Source organism: Bos javanicus, chromosome 20 (genome assembly GCF_032452875.1).
Source record: "Bos javanicus breed banteng chromosome 20, ARS-OSU_banteng_1.0, whole genome shotgun sequence".
Classification (NCBI taxonomy): Eukaryota; Metazoa; Chordata; class Mammalia; order Artiodactyla; family Bovidae; genus Bos; species Bos javanicus.
This window is the reverse complement of record NC_083887.1, coordinates 39,181,639-39,199,137: the sequence shown is the minus strand read 5'-3', so window position 1 is coordinate 39,199,137 and position 17,499 is coordinate 39,181,639. Positions and strand designations below refer to the sequence as shown.

Genomic DNA, 17,499 nt, shown 5'->3' with positions numbered 1-17,499 from the left:
AGTTATATTTATTACTCTTGGAAACAACCTCATAAGCACTTCCAACAAGGACAGGACATTAAAACTCTTCAACGAAGACCAACTTGTAACAAGGGTAAGGGAGATGTGTCAGAGAACAGGAAACAAGTTCTTCCTTTTTATCCTCATACATGTTAAATATTATCCATAGAACCACAAAAATCTCTGGTTTACCCTCACAGAATCCTGGAACTGGAAGGGGGTTTTAGAAAGCAAGTGGTGCAAATACTCTCACAGTAGAGGCAAGAAAATTGAGTTCCCTAGACTATGACCTACCCCAGGGCACAGAGTCCGAAGCAGAACTCTGCCATTTCAAAGCCCAGATCAGTGCTCTCATCGTGGTTTCATGCTGAGGATTCTTTTAGGAAACAGAGAATAAAGCAGGTGGGATCTTTCTGAAATTTTGGCTCAGGAGCTTGAGGGTAGAGATTTAAGCTTTAATAGGTCATCCAGGTTTAAACTTATGGGATATTAAAGCAAACTCACTTAAACAGCTCCTCCAACCTAACTCCAGAAAGGCTATCTTGGCAGTCCTGGAGCAAGGACTGGAGCAAGTCCTGGAGCAACAGCAATTAAACTTCAACCAAGGAACTGGAAAGAACAAACACTAAATGTAAACACCACCTGTCAAGTTCTTGGTAAATATTTTCCTTTTCCCTCTACTGAGCTTGCTCGTTTTTGAAAAGGAGAGGGCATACCAGTTCCAATTTGACTTGTCATAGGCCCCTAACTTATTGTGGGTTTCATGACAACTCCTTAAACACAAGGCTACTTGAGCCAGTGCCATTTATTTGGGTATTGACCACAACTGCCCCTTCACCTGGCAGATCTAAATGACTGTTTTCACTGTGTGTCTTTCAGGCCGCTGAAGGTGGGTAGGATAAAGCATGGTGTATAACTTTGCGCTATGTAGTGTTTGCCAAGGGTGCCCTGTACCCTGGAAAATATTCTCTGAACTGCCAATCATTAGCAAAACTAGTGGACCATTTCTTAAGCAACAGACTCCCTACACTCCGCTCCCCTACTCACGTGTAGCGCAAATTTTTACCAGGAGAGGCAACACAGACGGTGCCAGCACCGTCAATACTTCTGAGGCTTTTCTCTCCGTGCCCCAGAGACAGAATACCGGGGAACCGCGGGGTGCAGGGAGCGCGGGAGGCGCAGGGTGTCGCCGAATATAGCCCGGGTACATCGCAGCTTTAAATAAGGTCGTGGAGCCCGAGGCCCCATTCCATCCTTCGATGGGATTTATCGCCTCTTTCCGGGCCTTCACCTCCGAGAGGTAAAGTCAAATTGAGAAAAACAATACTGGGCGGTAGAGCTGCAGGAGAGGGAAATGTCAGGACGAGACTCGGGACGCCCTCATCTCGGCTGAGAGGACCGGAAAGCCTCCGCGGCGGCAACAGCTGTAGTAAGCTGGGGCAGCCCGGAATTCCGCAGGACCGGAAGTGCCCGCGTTGCCATAGCTACAGGCGCGGACGCTACATGCCGTCCGCAGCATTCCGTTCCTATGGTAACACCATTGTCTCCGGAGCCAAAACCCCGGCGGCAAACGCGGAAGGCAGAGCTAGCTGAGCGTCTCGCTTCCGCAAGGCAACCTGTGGCCCCTTGAACGAGGTCCGCAGAGGCCAGTACACTGAAGCGCCCCGAGGAAGCCGAGCAGAGGGTGCCAAGAAGGCTAGTTCCGTGCCTTCTGCCCTCCGCCAGGTACCCCGCGACACTTGCCTCTCGGCCGCCCTCGCCTTCTTTTCCGGCCAGGGCCTCTGCGGCCGGTGCACCGCTGACAAGAAGCCAGGGGGAACCTCCGACGGTGCTTGAAATGTGGTGTTTAGGTTTACGAAGGCGAGACAACTGCAGAAAAGAAGAAAGCGATTTGCACTGGAGAGAGGGGCCAGAATTTGGTGTTACAGTTCAGGGCCAGGGGAAACCTCACAGGAACAGAATTTAGGAGATTGAGAAGTCAGAACCTCTCCCCCTGGCCACAGTTTATGTGTATATATATATGGGGGTGTGTGTGTGTGTGTGTGTGTTTGGACCTCTGCCCCTGGCCACAGTTTGTGTATGTGTGCTTGAACCTCGCCCCCGGCCACAGTTTGTGTTTGTGTGTGTGTGTGTGTTTGGCTGCACCTGGTCTTAGTTGCAGCACTCAGGATCTTCATTGCAGCCTGCGAAATCTAGTTCCCTGATTAGGGATTGAACCTGGGCCCTCTGCATTGGCAGTGCGGAGCCTTAGCCACTGGACCACCAGGGAAGTTACCGGCTACGGTTTTGAAAGTAGACATTAGATAGACAAATTAGTGAATCTTCCCTTCTAGTCTTTGGGTGGAGACTTAGAGACCTACTCAGGGCTCAGGTGGGAATGAGTGACTTTCTGCAGGGTGAAATTAGGAGAGACTTGGTGGGTGCTAATGTTAATAAATAATTGCATTCCGTTTGGATTGGATTTAAGCAACGGGGATACCCACAAGCGTTCAATTTAGAAAATAATATAAATCATTTTTTTTCTTTTTTTGCCATCAGTTTTCACTATTTCTTCATCAGTTAATGACAGCAATCAAAATAGATGCATGTGTTTTAGCTCCTTAACTAGGATCACCTACTAATGAGACATCTCTAGGGACATGAAGAATTAATAAACACACTGTTAGTGTGTTAGTCATGAGAGCTTGTCATCTGCAAAAACAATATCTGACTTGAGTAGGAGATCACAGTTTCCATGATTCAGGAGATGTAAATGTGTTGGCTTGCTGCCAAGTCGCTTCAGTCCTGTCCGACTCTGTGCTACCCCATAGACAGCAGCCCACCAGGCTTATCCATCCATGGGATTCTCCAGGAAAGAACACTGGAGTGGGTTGCCATTTCCTTCTCCAATGCATGAAAGTGAAAAGTGAAAGTGAAGTCTCTCAGTCGTGTGTGACTCTTAGGGACCCCATGGACTGCAGCCTACCAGGCTCCTCCATCCATGGGATTTTTCCGGGCAACAGTACTGGAGTGGGGTGCCATTGCCTTCTCCATGTGTTGGCTTAAGGGGTAAGAAAGGTCAGAGAATTGGGAGGTAATGTGGAGTAAAAATTAAACAATAGAAATTTAACTCAGGGATTTAATTTGGCAAATGTCTTTAATTTCTGCTTTCCAGGTCCACCATTCATGAGTGTGTGTGTAGTCTATTTGTGGATTTAGGATGGGTTATATATATTTGGGCAGTTTCAGTTTAATGCTAATAGCATCCGACAGAGGGAGAATAGAACAGACTTCTAAGCGTCTTCTTCCAAAGCTAACCTCCCATGTGATTCTTGGTAGGAAGAAGATGCGAGCCAGCCCCATCCGCATCCCAACTGTCACCAGTGACACCGACTGGGACTTCTGTTTCCATCTGTAAGTGCCACAGAGTCTTAGCATCACTTTCCACTGGCCTGAAACACTGGGACATTCACTTTTTTTTAAATATGAAAAGATTTTGTTTTTCAGTGTTTACATTTTATATTTTTTAAAAGTATGTTCAAATTTAGTAGACTTTTTATTACATTTTTTTTTACTTTGTATTGAAGTATAGCTAATTAACAATGTTATGATAGTTTCAGGTGGACAGTGAAGGGACTCATCCATACACATACGTGTATCCATTCTCCCCTAAACTCAACTCTTCTAGCATTCAGGCTGCCACATAACACTGAGCAGAGTTCCCTGTGGGACCTCCACTTAAGGCCAATCTTGGTGAGAAGCTTTGCATGCATGTTATAGGGAAGATTGAGATTCTGTGTTGTTTTCTAATAACAGTTCTGCTATAATGTCCATTTGTACTTATGCAACCTATACAAGGGCTTCCCTGGTGGCTCAGTGGTAAAGAACCTGCCTGCCAATGCAGGAGACGTGAGTTCAATCCCTGGTTTGGGAAGATACCCTGGAGAAGGAAATGGCAACGAACCCCAGTATTCTTGCCTGGGCTATCCCAGGGACAGAGGAGCCTAGCAGGCTACAGTCCATGGGGTCACAAAGAGTTGGAGAAGACTTAGTTGGAGCACACACACATGCAACCTATGCAAGATGGAAAAGAAATGTTTTTTCCTAATTTAAGGGAGGTTTCAACTTTTTTTTTTTTTAACAAAGATAATTTTAACAAGATTGGTAAAGTCATGGAGAATTAAAAAGTTAATGAGCAAATTGAAATTGTTTCATGAAATAGTGTTAGTCTCTCAGTCGTGTCCAACCCTTTGTGACTGCATGGATTATAGCCCACCAGGCTTCTCTGTCCCTGGGATTCTCCAGAAAAGAATTCTGGAGTGAGTAGCTATTCTCTTCTCTAGGGGATCTTCCCAACTCAGGGATAGAACCCAGGTGTCCCACATTTCAGGCAGATTCTTTACTGTCTGAGCCATCAGGGAAGCCCTTCATGAAATAGACAATAAGGAAATTAAAAATTTTACATCATAGCAACTAATACTTATTGAGCAAATACTGTGTGCCAGGCACTGTTCTAAGTACTTATATATATTAACTCAGTTAATTTCTCCAACAGCTCTGTGAGGGAGGTATTGTAATTACCCCATTTTTTAGATGAAGAGTATAAATTAAAGAAAGGTTGGGTAGTTTGCCCAAAGCCACATAGCTAGTAGGTGCTGTTCAAACTGGGCAGTCTGACTTCAGAGTCTGTTCTTTAACCACTTCTCTATACCAGGGCTTTTCAACCTTGACACTATTGACATTTTGGATTAGATAATTATTTGTTGTGGGGTGTCCTGTGCATTGTTACATCCTTGGCTTCTACCTATGAGATGTCAGTAGCTCTGCCCCAGTTGTGACAAGCAGTTATCTCCTGACATTGCCAAATATCCCCTGGGAGCAATATCACCCTTGGTTGAGAACCATTGCTCTATACCAATGCTATCAAGTAGAAATATAATGCTAGCCAAAAATCTAATATTAAATTTTAAGTAGCCATATTAAAAAATAAAAAGAAACAGGTAAATGTAAATACTATAAATCAATATATATAATATTATATAAAATAATTAATGAAATTTTTTTCCATATTAAGTCTTTGAAATTCGGTGTGTATTTTACACTGCAACAGATCTCAGTTCAGGCCAGCTACACTTCATATGCTTAATGGCCAAGTGTGTCTAGTGGTTAACATGTTAGTGTAATTCATTCTGTACCATCTTATAAAATATTTTAAGGATCATATAACTATAAAAATTTAAGTTAAAAATGTAGAGTTCAGGAATTTTTCTGGTGGTCCAGTGGTTAAGAATCTGTTTTTCAGTGCAGGGGAAATGGGTTCAAACCCTGGTCTGGAAACTAAGATCCCACATGCCCCAAGGAGCAACTGAGCCCACTCATCACAGCTGGGGAGTGGATGAACCAAAACGAAAGATCCTGCATGATGCAGTGAAGAACCTGCATGCTGTAACTAAGACCCAGTGTAGCCAAATAAATAATAAAATTAGTATTTTTTTATTTTTATTTATTTATTTATTTATTTTTTATTCTTCCAATTTTATTTTATTTTTAAACTTTACATAATTGTATTAGTTTTGCCAAATATCAAAGAAAAAATGTTGAGTGCATAGTAGAGTATCTTGGAAATAGATAATTCATATCTAATTTTACTAGTAAGGATTCACATTTATGATGGCAATATATAGAATAAGTTAGAGACCGAGCAAGGCAGATCATTCATTTAACTGGCCTAATCTTTTTTTTTTTTTTTTTTAAATATTTTTGGTCATGCAGCACATGGGATCTTAGTTCCCGGACCAGGAATCAAACCTGCATCCTTTGCATTGGAAGTGCAGAGCCTTACCCACTGGACCACCAGGGAAATCCCTGGCCTAATCTTTTTATTCTGACTATCCTTTGAGATATCTGGTCAGTATTCTCCAGGTATCTTTCTTACCTTTCGCAGCAACAAGTTCAAAGCTAGTTCAGGGCTTTGCAGTCTCAAGTTATTTATCAAGACTCGAATGTTTCTTCTTCCTTTGAGGCCCTGCTATTAAAGCTTGGGCTTATTTTGGGCTTGTTTTTAATATCAAAAGTTAATAATATTTTGGAGACCCCAATAGGTTGAACTTCTGCTCCAGGTGTATGAAATATGCAGCCTAAGCAAGGTCTTCTGTTGAGGACTAAGTGTTCTTTCTGTGAGTTTCTTGAGTTAGGCTCTCTTGCCACGGATTTCCTCTGTCATCAGTCTTTTTCAGGCATCTTGAAGACCTTACACTTCCCTTTTCCATTCATTTGTTCATCATTAAACAAGCAGTTATTTTTTCCTACTGTGACCCAGATATCAGGGTTTCTTAGAAACAAATGAGACTCAGTCCCAGCCCAGGTGATTTTACTTACTAGGAAGCAAAGAAGACTCAGAAACAAAACAAATTTTGAAAGAGACTGTGGTGTGATTCTCACTATAGTCGAAGTTGGAGGAAACTTTCGCAAGCCTGTAGAGGGTGTTTGTACTGCTACTCCAGTGCAATATTCCCAGCAAAGGTGGCACTCCATTTGGGTCTTGGAGGAGTATGGAATTCACCAGACAGAGATCAGGCAAGTTTAAGTCCTATTTCCCAATTTCATGGCTCCGCCAGGCTTCTCTCCCTTTTCCATTGAGTTTTTGCACGTCGTCTGAAAGCACACTTCTGTTTGTGGGCTGAGCGCAGTCCTGCCGGGGCCTGGGCCTGGGCCTAAAGAAATGTTGCTGCCCTGTCCACATGGTTTACCCGCATGCCTAAATAAATATAGGTTATGTAGAACAGAACTCTGGATGGATATTAACATGTCATTTATTCGAACCTGGTGTAAAAGGTTACATTTGACATTTAGTTTCCTTCTAAATTTTCTCCTTTTTGTATTCTTACAGCGAGCATTCATTACTTATTAGTGGAAAAGGAAGATAAAATTTATTTTGAAAACTATGCAATTGTTGAGCTTTTAAAAACTATCATGAATACAAAGGTGATTCTTTGGGGGGAACTTACTTATAATTAAAATTTCTCCTGTTCCTCTTAAGATCTTAGAATTCTATTTCTTCTGGATCACTTTATGATTTTTATGGTAGAGTTAGGATATGGTTATCTCATTTGTTAATGTAGGATTCACTCTTTGGACTTTATCACATCAATTACCCATTCATAATTATGTTTAGCACTGAAATCTGAGATTTACATTGTATGTATGCATGTGTATATATGTGTGTGTGTGTGTGTGTGTAAGCGGGTGGGGTAGGGGTGCTGGGGAAGAGGGAGAAGATTTTTCAACCCACTCAGCTCTTTTTCCAACACATTTTCGGTTTAGTTTTTTTTCCCCCTAATAATTGAAAAGGTCATTTCTCTCCTGAATCTGCACTTGACCCAGTGTGCGTTCCCCTCCCTTCTCCTTGGTGGGACCACATCCTCTTTAGTCAGGGTTTATGTTGAAGCTTTTAAGAAATTTGAAAGAGGACATGTGAAGTTCCAACCTCAAAATGTTAGTTCCCTTTACTTTATTTCACTGTGTCCATTTTTGCCCCTGGTTTGGATCAGAATTTAGAATGCTAGGAATCTTGGAGATCTTCCAATTCAACATCCTGAAGTCATGGAGCTCATAAAATAATAATAGCTAATGTTAAAGAGCACTTACTAAATAGCAGGCACTATGCTAAGTGATTTATGAGTATTACCTGACTTAATCCCATAACCTCATCAGGTGAGTGTTCATATTCACTTTATTTTTACAGAGAAACAGATTAATAACTTACTTAAGGTCTTATGGTTGGTAAGCTGCAGAGTTGCAGCTGAGTGGGTAGTTCAACAAATCTGTTTCATTTGAACCACTACATTGCTGTTCTAACTCTGGGTTTTGCAGGTGGCATGAGTGTGCTACCTGGCTTTATTCTTCAGGTCTGTTTTAAAGATCGTATCCCCAGCCCCCAGTTGGGAGGGCTCTGTCCTTCAGTGCCACCTTGTTTGAGATATGCAAAGGTCAAACCTCACTCCATGTCCCTCTCTGGTACCCACAGGTCCCAGCAAACCAAGATCCCAGAACATCAGCGAACAGATGAGTCATCTCCCACTAGTGGATCTGAAGAGAGTGAGGAAGACACCAAAGCCAAGGAGAAGGTCATAGACCATATGTCTCATCCCAGAGAGAAACTGGCCCAATCCCAGAAGAAAATAGCTCAGCTGATTAAGGGGAAAAAGGTAAAATAAAAATTCACAAGGTTTTCCATTTTCAAATATATATGTCCATGATTAGAGAAACTCTTATTTAACTTCAGGCTGAAGGCCATGAAGTGAAGGAAGGTGTTAATATTTCTTTGTAAGTGGGAGAAAACAGAGCGGAGCATAGCTGGTAGCCGGCCCACCTTCCAGTTCCACACATGGGTCACTAAATACTTCCTTGGAGTATTTGTGCTCCTGGCTTTAAACTGAAAATTGATGTTGGGTCTTCCTGTTGCTGTTTGGTTCTTTTAATTAACAAACGGTTTTTGATTTCTCCTGAAAGATTTCAGGATAATATCTTTTGGGTAACAGGAAGTCCAGGATAGTGAGGCAAGAGACTGAGAACACGGGTAGCCAGGCGCAGTCTAGGCTCAGGCCTAGCAAGGATATGGTAAGACGCCTGTGGTTACAGTGGAATCCTAAGTAAACCAAAGGACAGGAAGTGGGTGGTAGCAGCAGAGGTCAGGGAGTCCAGGTATCCATTTCCAAAAGCAAAGCCAGGACTTCGGAACTAGGACCTCAGAGCAAGTGTTTAGCAGGAGTGTTCAAAGTCCAGGAACATGAGACAGCCTGTCAGTGACCCTCGTGATTAACACACAGGCACTGGCCTGCTCCCAGAGCGTTATTTATCAACAAAGAATTCTTATGCTGGCTTACTGACTTCCTAGCCATTCCCAGACAAGGGAAAAAGTGATCTTAAAGTACTTGTGTGAAAGTCTGCAGATGGCTTAGGAAAGGCTGAGAGAGGCACCTCAGAGGACAGCAGAAGTTGATACTTCCCTGGATGGCTATATCTGTAAATTTACCTGTGTAAACTACCCAGGAACTTGGAAAGGACCATCATCCTGACCTATTAGTATTTCATGAGCCTAGGCTAGAATGATCAGTTCTAGAAAGATAAGTACCAACTGCCTCGGAATGCAAGTGTGAGCTTCTAAGACTTGACAGCTCCTTGACCACTTTGGATAATGACAGAGATTGAGATTTAGGAGTTAAACCTAGCCCACCCCAGTTCTCACCGCCCTGAAGGACAGGAGGATTGGCGGTGGCAGAGGCAACGCTGGGATGAGCTCTGGAGCCCATACTGGTTGTCTCTGTGCCCAGGACAGGAAGTGTGGGGATGGATGAACACATGAGGTCCAGAGCCAGGAAAGGACTCGAGGCTTTGGACTCTCATTCTAGGCATTTTTCGTGGTATTATGCTTCCTCGGAATAGAACTTAGTATTTACTGTGCGGTCAGCCCATGAAGAACGATCACATGTTCTGACCGAATGGCTGTTTTTAAAGCGTGAGGGGAAATGCCCCTCTCACATTGTTTGCTTCTGTGTGTTTGAGCGGAGAGGGATGAAGCCTAAGGTGAGGAAGGACGTGGGGGTCACGGGGGTCAGAAGAGGGCAGTCCTTAGACTTCTCTGTGTGTTACTCTGTAAGGGGGTTGCAGTCAGATAATACAGAACAGATTCGGATCCCTTTGATATTGACTCACTTTCCTCCAGAGTAATCCTGTGAGGTGAGTGGTCTAGATCTCTAAGTAGAAAAGGAAGCTGGGACTCAGGGTGTTCTTGCCCCAGATCTCACAGTCAGTAAATGTCAGAACCAGGATCAGAATTCCAGGCTTCCTAAAGTGCTCTTCCATCTCACCAGGAAATAAATGCCTGGCTTTGTCAATCAGTGCAGCTACCTGGTGACTGTGTATGTAAAGTTACTGACATCTATGCATTAAAGATGTAATTCTGTGATTTCTTAAGAGAGCTCTGCCCATCAGTTCTGCAGGGCCAGGGACTCTTTCCCCACCCCATCCTTATCTTTGCCAGCAGAGAGATGATTTATTCAGCAAGTACTGAATGAGCGGCCTCCTCTGTGCATGGAGCATACAGGAGTGAACTTGAGGAAGAAACTGTTCTTGAGGAATGTATTTTCTATTATGTTCTATTTGGGGAGACAGATCATAGACAAGAAATTTTAGTTAATGGAATATCAGAGAGAGGTAGATGCCATGAAGAAAAAAATTAAAGTTGGTAATGGGGTATAGTAAGTGATGGGGTGAGAGGCTGTTTTATTAAAGTGACCGAGGAAGGCCTCTCTGAGGTGAACAAAATGAAAATGGCACAAGAGGGTAATGATCTGTGAGAGTGTCCCAGGCTGGGGAACAGCAGGTGTACAAGCCCTGAGCGAGAAAGTAGTTCGCTGTATTCAAGAGCATCAGATATATTTAAAAATCCAGATATGCTTATGATCATAAATAATAATAAAAATTTAGACAAAGGAGAAAAAGATGGAGAAGAAAAAGAATGATAAACACCTCGTTACTTGGTCACCAATTGGCAGGTGCTAGTGAATGAACTCATTATTTGGAAAGCTGGTAAATTAAGGGAAAGATTAAAGTATATATCCTGCCCTTCTGATGTGAACTATACTGTTGGGTAACCAAGAAATAGATTAGGGGAGATTTCATTTTTATAAAGTTATTCCAGCTAACATATGAAGAAGAAATGATAGAATTAGGATATCATCATTCTACTATCTTTTATAGATTTATTCATGTAGTTTTGCCTTCCTCAGCAAGAGACAAGCAGATATTAGGTATCTTCTGATGGTAGAACATATAAAGTGGTTTTGCTTGGGGAGAAAAAAAAAAGCTAAAGGTAATCAAACTTCTAAATCCAATGACCAATATAAAGGCAGAATGGAGGATGGAAGGACATGTTGAGTGACACCATAAGGATGTAGTCAATCCAATTTCCATCTTTGGGAAACACTCTAAGCCAAATAACTCAGTTTCTTCCATAAATAATTTTCAATGAAAAGAATTAGAAATAAAGGTGGAACCCATGGATTAAAGGAGACTCAGGAGATAGATCTCAGTGTTTGGACAATCAAACTGCAAACTATGAGGTAATTATTAGATTTATGGGACTAGGTATTTGATAGCAAGGAATCATTGTTAATATTTTGGCGCAATACTGATTTTGTGGTTCTGTTGGTTTGGCCCAAAAAGTTCATTCGGGTTTTCTCTGAGATGTTAAAGAAAAACCCAAACGAACTACCCGGTCAACCCAGTATTTCTAAGTCCATATCTTTTGGAGGTACTTATGAAATATGAGATGACTTAGTATCTTGGATTTACTTCAGAGCCATAGAGGGAGAGGGTAGGTACATGTGGAGCATAGACATGAAACAAGATTGACCATGAATAGTTACTTGAGGCAGCTAAGTGAGTCATTGGCCATTCTGTTTTTGCATACTGTTAAAATTTTTCACTGTGAGAGGTGAAAATAAGTCCCTCTGGCTGTGATGTAGAAAGTTAACTACGGGGTGGGGGGGCAGGGGTGGAGGCAGTAGGAGGGGCTGAGGTCACCCAGGTTATAGGTGAGGGTGGCTTGGCCTGGGTACGCATGGCAGGAATGAAGAGAAGAGCTTAGCTTTAGGACTTACTAGTAAGGTGGAGCCAACAGGACTTGCTGGATTGGCTGTGGGATGGGAAGTGGGGACAAGGGAAAAAGATGACAGTGGATGAAGTCCTGTCTTCCAGTGATGAGATGCGGGCTGGAGATTTTCCTCCTTTCCAGAAAGCATGATGACTTGCTTGCTCTCTGCAGAACATTGAAGCAAATAAGGAGCTGATTCGCTGTGTCATCCTTTCTCGGATTATTTTTGGGGAAGAACACTGGAAATGTGCACAGGCTTTGGCCACCCTGGCTTATGGCTACCTGACACTGAGAGGTACTCTGTTTCCCGGTTGGGTGTGGGTGGGTGAGGCATGCTGAGCACACACACAACCACACTGGGGGTGGGGATGACCAGGGGAGGATCCATCCGGTCCCCAACGCACAGCTCGTCAAGAGAAGGGAAAGCCCATGGCTGAGGCAGGCAGTAGGATGGGGGTCTTAGAGATAAAGATAATAATGAAGGAAAGAAGGCAGAAGACAGAAGGCTGAAGGACAAAATGGGGTAGAGAAAGCAGAGCCAGTGAGGAAATAGAAGAATCAGGAAGGGCCTTCTCAGGGAAGCCAAGGGAGGAGAAGGCATTTCAGAAGAAGCACAGGGTGGCTTCAGCAGGTTCTGATGGCAGAGAGAAGTCAAATGGGGGGAAGGCTGAAGAGAGACCCATGGATTTGTCAATCAACAAGTCATTGACAGCTGGCTTGGCACCAACAAGTAAACTCCTTGGGCCCTGGGAGAGCCGAGATTCAGGAAGATAATTTAGGAAGCTGTTTCTGAAATTCTACTGGAGGTGAGGGCAACTTGAAACCAAGAGAAAGGAACCAGAAGCATTTGAGGGGGATGTTTGTCTGAACCGAGGGAAGGCAGACGCAGCCCCTCTTTCTTTGGAAAGATTACTGAGTGGGTCTGTGGAAGGAGGTTAGGCTTCATCTTCTGAAGTCAGCACTTTCTATGAGCAGCCCCAGTAGACCTTGAGTTTTGCTTTTCCAGTTAGATTCCAAGCTGACTCAAGACAGGTAAACAGGTCATGTCACAAAAGATGCTGGGGCCACTGCCCTCTTTTCCCTGACTCACAGTTCTTCCTGCCACATGAATGGGCAACCACATTTGAGTCAGAGGTTAGAGGGGAAAAAAGTTTTCCTGTAAAGGAAGGTCTTTTTGTGTGTTTGTTTTTTCTTGATGGGAAAAGCAACTTCCTGGTTAAGTGTCCACATCATATAATAGTGCTCAACCTTGCACCCAGACTTTCTGAAAACTAGCCTAGAATTTTTCTAGGTTATGATCATGACCTTTCCTTGAGAATAGCCCAGGGTCTTTTATTTCAGGTATAGGCTTTACCTTCACTTTTAAAAAAGTCTGTGGTCCTTCAAATAAAATAACAAAAGCTTTGAAAATCACAAACCTTCAAGAGGGATGAAGTGCTTGCTGAATTCCACTTAGTTTTGTTGTCATTAATTCTGCAACTGCTTTAAAATGGATAGAATTTATGAGCCACGCTTCCATGTAGGCAGAACATATGCATCTGTGTGTGCTCATGCCTCGCTGCACGTGTCCATGTTTTATGGCCAGCAGACCTGCCTGCCTCATTTCCCTGGGAGCCTTTTCCAGTACTGGGGAAAGGGCTTCAAGCCAGAAGACTGATTTCTCTCAATAAACAATCTTGCAGTATTTAATGAGACATTTGTATATGGGAGATGCTGTGAAGAGGACTCTGGGAACTATAGGGTACAGAAGGCACAGTCTTGGCCTTTAGAGAATTTACAACCTCGTGTAGAAGGTGAGCTACACATAGACAGCTATGATAAGAAGGCACCAGAAGGCAGATGCTATGGGACTGGTTTAAATACAGGGCTTTGGGGATGCTGCTGTTGTTCAGTTGCTGAGTTGTGTCTGACTCTTTCTGACCCTATGGACTGCAGCATGCCAGGCTTCCCTGTCCTTCACTATCTTCCAGAGTTTGCTCAAACTCATGTCCATTGAGTCAGTGATGCCATCCAACCATCTCATCCTCTGTCATCCCCTTCTCCTGCCTTCAGTCTTTCCCAGCATCAGGGTCTTTTCCAGTGAGTCAGCTTTTCACATCAGGTGGCCAAAGGATTGGAGCTTCAGCTTCAGCATCAGTCCTTCCAGTGAATATTCAGGACTGATTTTCTTTAAGATTGACCCGTTTGATTTCCTTGCTGTCCAAGGGACCTTCAAGAGTCTTCTTTAGCACCATAGTTTGAAAGTGTCAATTCTTTAGCACTCAGTCTTCTTTATGATCCAACTCTCACATCTGAATATGACTACTGAGAAAACCATAGCTTTGACTAGTTGGACCTTGGGGTCATTGGGTGAGATCATTTCTTGCTGAAGGTAGTAAGTGATAGATTCAGGAAGAGGTACCGTTCAAGAAGGTCCTTTGAAAAATGTCTAGGGTTGGGTGGGCAGAGGAAGGGGTGGACATTTCGGATGAATAACAAAGCCTGGGAAGAGGCCTGGAGGTGGGAAGATGCAATGTGTGTTTAGAAAGCAATCAGCAGCCTGGCTAGCTGCACTGAGGACTGCTCAGGTGAGCCTGGAAAGGGCACCTGGGGGCAGGCTGAGGAACTAGTCCTTTTTTGATAAACAAGGAGGACTAGTAGAGATTTTCTAGCAAGTGGTGAATAAATCAAAGTGGGCTTGTGGAAAGGTCAGTTTAGCAATGATAACTGGAATGGAAGCCATCTCATCTAGCTGTTTACATCTAGGTGTAAACTCAGGCTGATGACAGGGCCACAAGTGAGAAGGTAAGGATTTGAGAGTCTGTGATGCACAGATACCTTTACCTTTTGAGCCAGAAATCCCACTTCTGGGACTCTTTCCTGAGTCTACAGTTATAACCTGGATGAGATAGTATGGCTGAGATTATTCTTTGCAGCACTGTTTATGATAGTAAAAGATTGGAAAAAAACCCAAGTGTGCTCATGAAGCAATAATATGCACAGTAGGGGTATGCAGCCTTAGAAAGCGCACAAGGGATACTTACTTGGCAGGGGAGATACCATGATCACAAAGGTGGTTTTCCCCGGGCGAGGCTTATCCACTGCACTCCGGATGTGCTGACCCTCTGCGATTTCCCCAAATGTGGGAAACTCGACTGCATAATTTGTGGTAGTGGGGGAAGATCTATAAATTTAGAAAACAAAAAAAAAAAGAAAGCGCACAAGGAAGTTCTGTCTACAACCAGGGAAAGATCTCCCGGATCCATCTTGGGGCAACAGAGAATGCACCACGCAGGACGGTGTTTGTAACCTGCCTCTTTCTGCGTGAGAAGGATGGGAGAGAAATGAGAATATGTGCTTATATTCATATAAAGAAACACTGAAGGAAACACAAGAAAGAAAAGTTACCTAGAGGTTGCTTGTGGTAAAAGATGATAAAATTGGAAGTGAGATCTCTCAACATTTACCTTTACATAAAATTTTGACTTTTGAACCATGGGTATGTACTGCCTATTCCAAAAAGACTGTGAAGGAAGAATTGGCAGGACATGGCACTGGACTTGGGGTTGAGGAAAAGTGAGGCCCCAAAATGACCATGAAGTTTCAGGCCTCTCAAGGTGCCACCGTCAGAGACAAGCAGATCAGGAGAGAAAGTGGAGTGGAAGAGGAAAGTGGATCTGGTTTTTGATATACTGATTTTGAGTTGCAGTAGCAAAAGCCACGAGTATATTTTAACTAGGTGCTGGAAAACTGGGACCAGAACTTGGGAAGAAAGGAAGGGAATCATAACCATGGAGGAATATTAGAGATCAGAAGTAGGGAGGGGCAATGGAAAATTTTAAGCGTGAAGGCCAAGGTTGAAGTTATAGGACTTGATAAAACTTCTTGGAGGAAAGAGAAGAAAAGGAAGAAGTGAAAAGACAGACCCATGGAGAATGGACACATTTATGGGAGGGAACAGGGGACCCTGGCAGAGTGAGCAATGAGTCAGAAGTTTATCAAGGAGAATCAAGTTAGTGCAGTACCTTGGAAGCCAAGAGGAGACGCCAGCAGCCAGGGTGTCTAATGCTGCCATGAGATGGGGATGCAAGAAACCGTGACCACACTGATTCAGTAGGACGCCTTTGGGGATCTCACGAGAACCTGCACAAGGGTTGGAGCAGAAGCTAGATCCCAGGAATGAGGGGAAGGCACAGGGGCCAGCAGTCTAGACTATGTATGTCACGTCCTGCATAGTGAAAGGGATGTGGGGAAATAGAGGGTAGTTAGGGAAGCCAGAAAAGTCACATGAAATGTATAAGAGGAGGAGACCTGGGAAGATTTCTCGCAGTGAGGAAGGAGCCAGATAGAGAGTTTGAAGGTTTTAAAAATAGAGCAATGGATGCGATGGGTCCATGAGTCAATAACGAGAGAACACAAGGCCTTTGCAAAGCAGAGTATAAAAGGCGGTGGGTTGCTGAAATAGAGTAAGGGGACACTAGAAGTGGAACTCTGTTACCAGCTGATCTGATGAGAACCGTCCTGAGGCTAGGGCTTCCGTGGATGAGAGAAGGGCAGGTGGAGAACAACGGGGTGGTCAGTCACCTTGCTACCGCTGTTTCCAAGTGTTTAGAAGGAAATAATAATATGGACAGTTTCCTCAGTTTCCTGAGGCTTTTCCTATTTTTAATGAAGCAATGAATTAATCTGTTAGCCTGTTCTTACTGGGGCCTTTCCAAGTGTCTGGGGCTCTATTATAAGTTCTGCAAAACACCAAAAAAGAAGTATAAGTCATGAACCCTACCTTCTCTGTCTAGTTGGTTAAAAACAAACAAACAAACAAACAAAAAACCTGGTACAGGAACAAAAAGGAATGATAAAAAACCCAGGTGGTCAGACCTTCAGGAAGCTTGGTACCTATCTGAAGTGAGTGTGCATTTGAGAAGGCAGTCTTTGATGGAGATGCTGTAAGCAGCTTTATGAAGAATGTCCAGAGTATGTAAGGACAAGTATAATAAATTGCTTAAGAGGTACGGACCCTGGTAGTAAGGATAATGATGGCTAATATTTATTTAAACTCATTTCCCACCAGTGTGCCAGGCACTGTTTTGGTCCTTTTTCATGAATTAAATTAATCCTTGCAACAACCATACAAGTTAGGAGTTATTTTCATTGCTGTCTTATAGATGAATAGACTAAAGTATAGGTAGATTAAGTAACTCATTCAGGTAGTGGCTAAGCCAACTTCTGTACTTGGAAGTCTGGCCTTAGACCCTGCTCTCTTAATCACTACTGTGAGAACTTCCTAAATATAGGTGATGTTCTAAGGTGACAAAGGCTGAAGAGCTCTGAGCAGATTGTCTGTGGCCTGAGTCAGAGTAACAGACATCAGTGGTGGAATCTTATCCTAAATTAAAAAGAAATGATTGATACATTGGGTGAACAATCTCCAGACCCCTTTCCCAGTTTATCAGTATGTGCTTGTGATTTCTGAGTCTCAGGCTTCAGAAGCAGGTCTTGCTGCTGCCCTGATTTTCACTTCTGTAGTTGCTGCATTCCTGGTGCAGGGAGAAGGCTGGTGTCCTTGGCTTGGGAAAGCAAGTAAAGGAAACTGACTTGGTCTCGGAACAGACGTTGGAACTGGGGAGTTGGGACTTGGAGTTAGGGAACAAGGTCACTGATCTGTGAGTGTCCTCTGGAGAGAGAGGAAATGAATCTTACATGTACACATATATGCAGACACTATTTTTCCACAAAAGAGAGTTTTCTTGTAATTACTATAAAGCATTAGAGTCTGATTCATCATATTTTTTTGTCATGTTGAATTTTCTCATGTAGGGAATGTTATAAAAATATTATCACAGAGTGACATTTTAAAAATTTATTTTATTTATTTGGCTGCATTG

At 43.2% G+C, this 17,499-nt stretch overlaps 1 protein-coding gene and 1 pseudogene across 1 annotated transcript in view; both read left to right on the top strand.

Moving 5' to 3' along the window:
- The first annotated feature begins 1,030 nt into the window (after positions 1-1,030).
- The window catches only part of TTC23L (tetratricopeptide repeat domain 23 like), a 65,896-nt gene continuing 49,427 nt past the window's right edge, over positions 1,031-17,499 (top strand). The window contains exons 1-4 of the mRNA XM_061393153.1: positions 1,031-1,725; positions 3,319-3,393; positions 8,006-8,186; positions 11,807-11,930. Of these exons, the coding sequence (XP_061249137.1) occupies positions 3,326-3,393; positions 8,006-8,186; positions 11,807-11,930 (373 nt within the window). The 5' untranslated portion in view covers positions 1,031-1,725; positions 3,319-3,325. The remainder of the gene's footprint in view (positions 1,726-3,318; positions 3,394-8,005; positions 8,187-11,806; positions 11,931-17,499) is intronic.
- On the top strand, positions 14,651-14,803 carry LOC133233825 (U1 spliceosomal RNA; annotated as a pseudogene).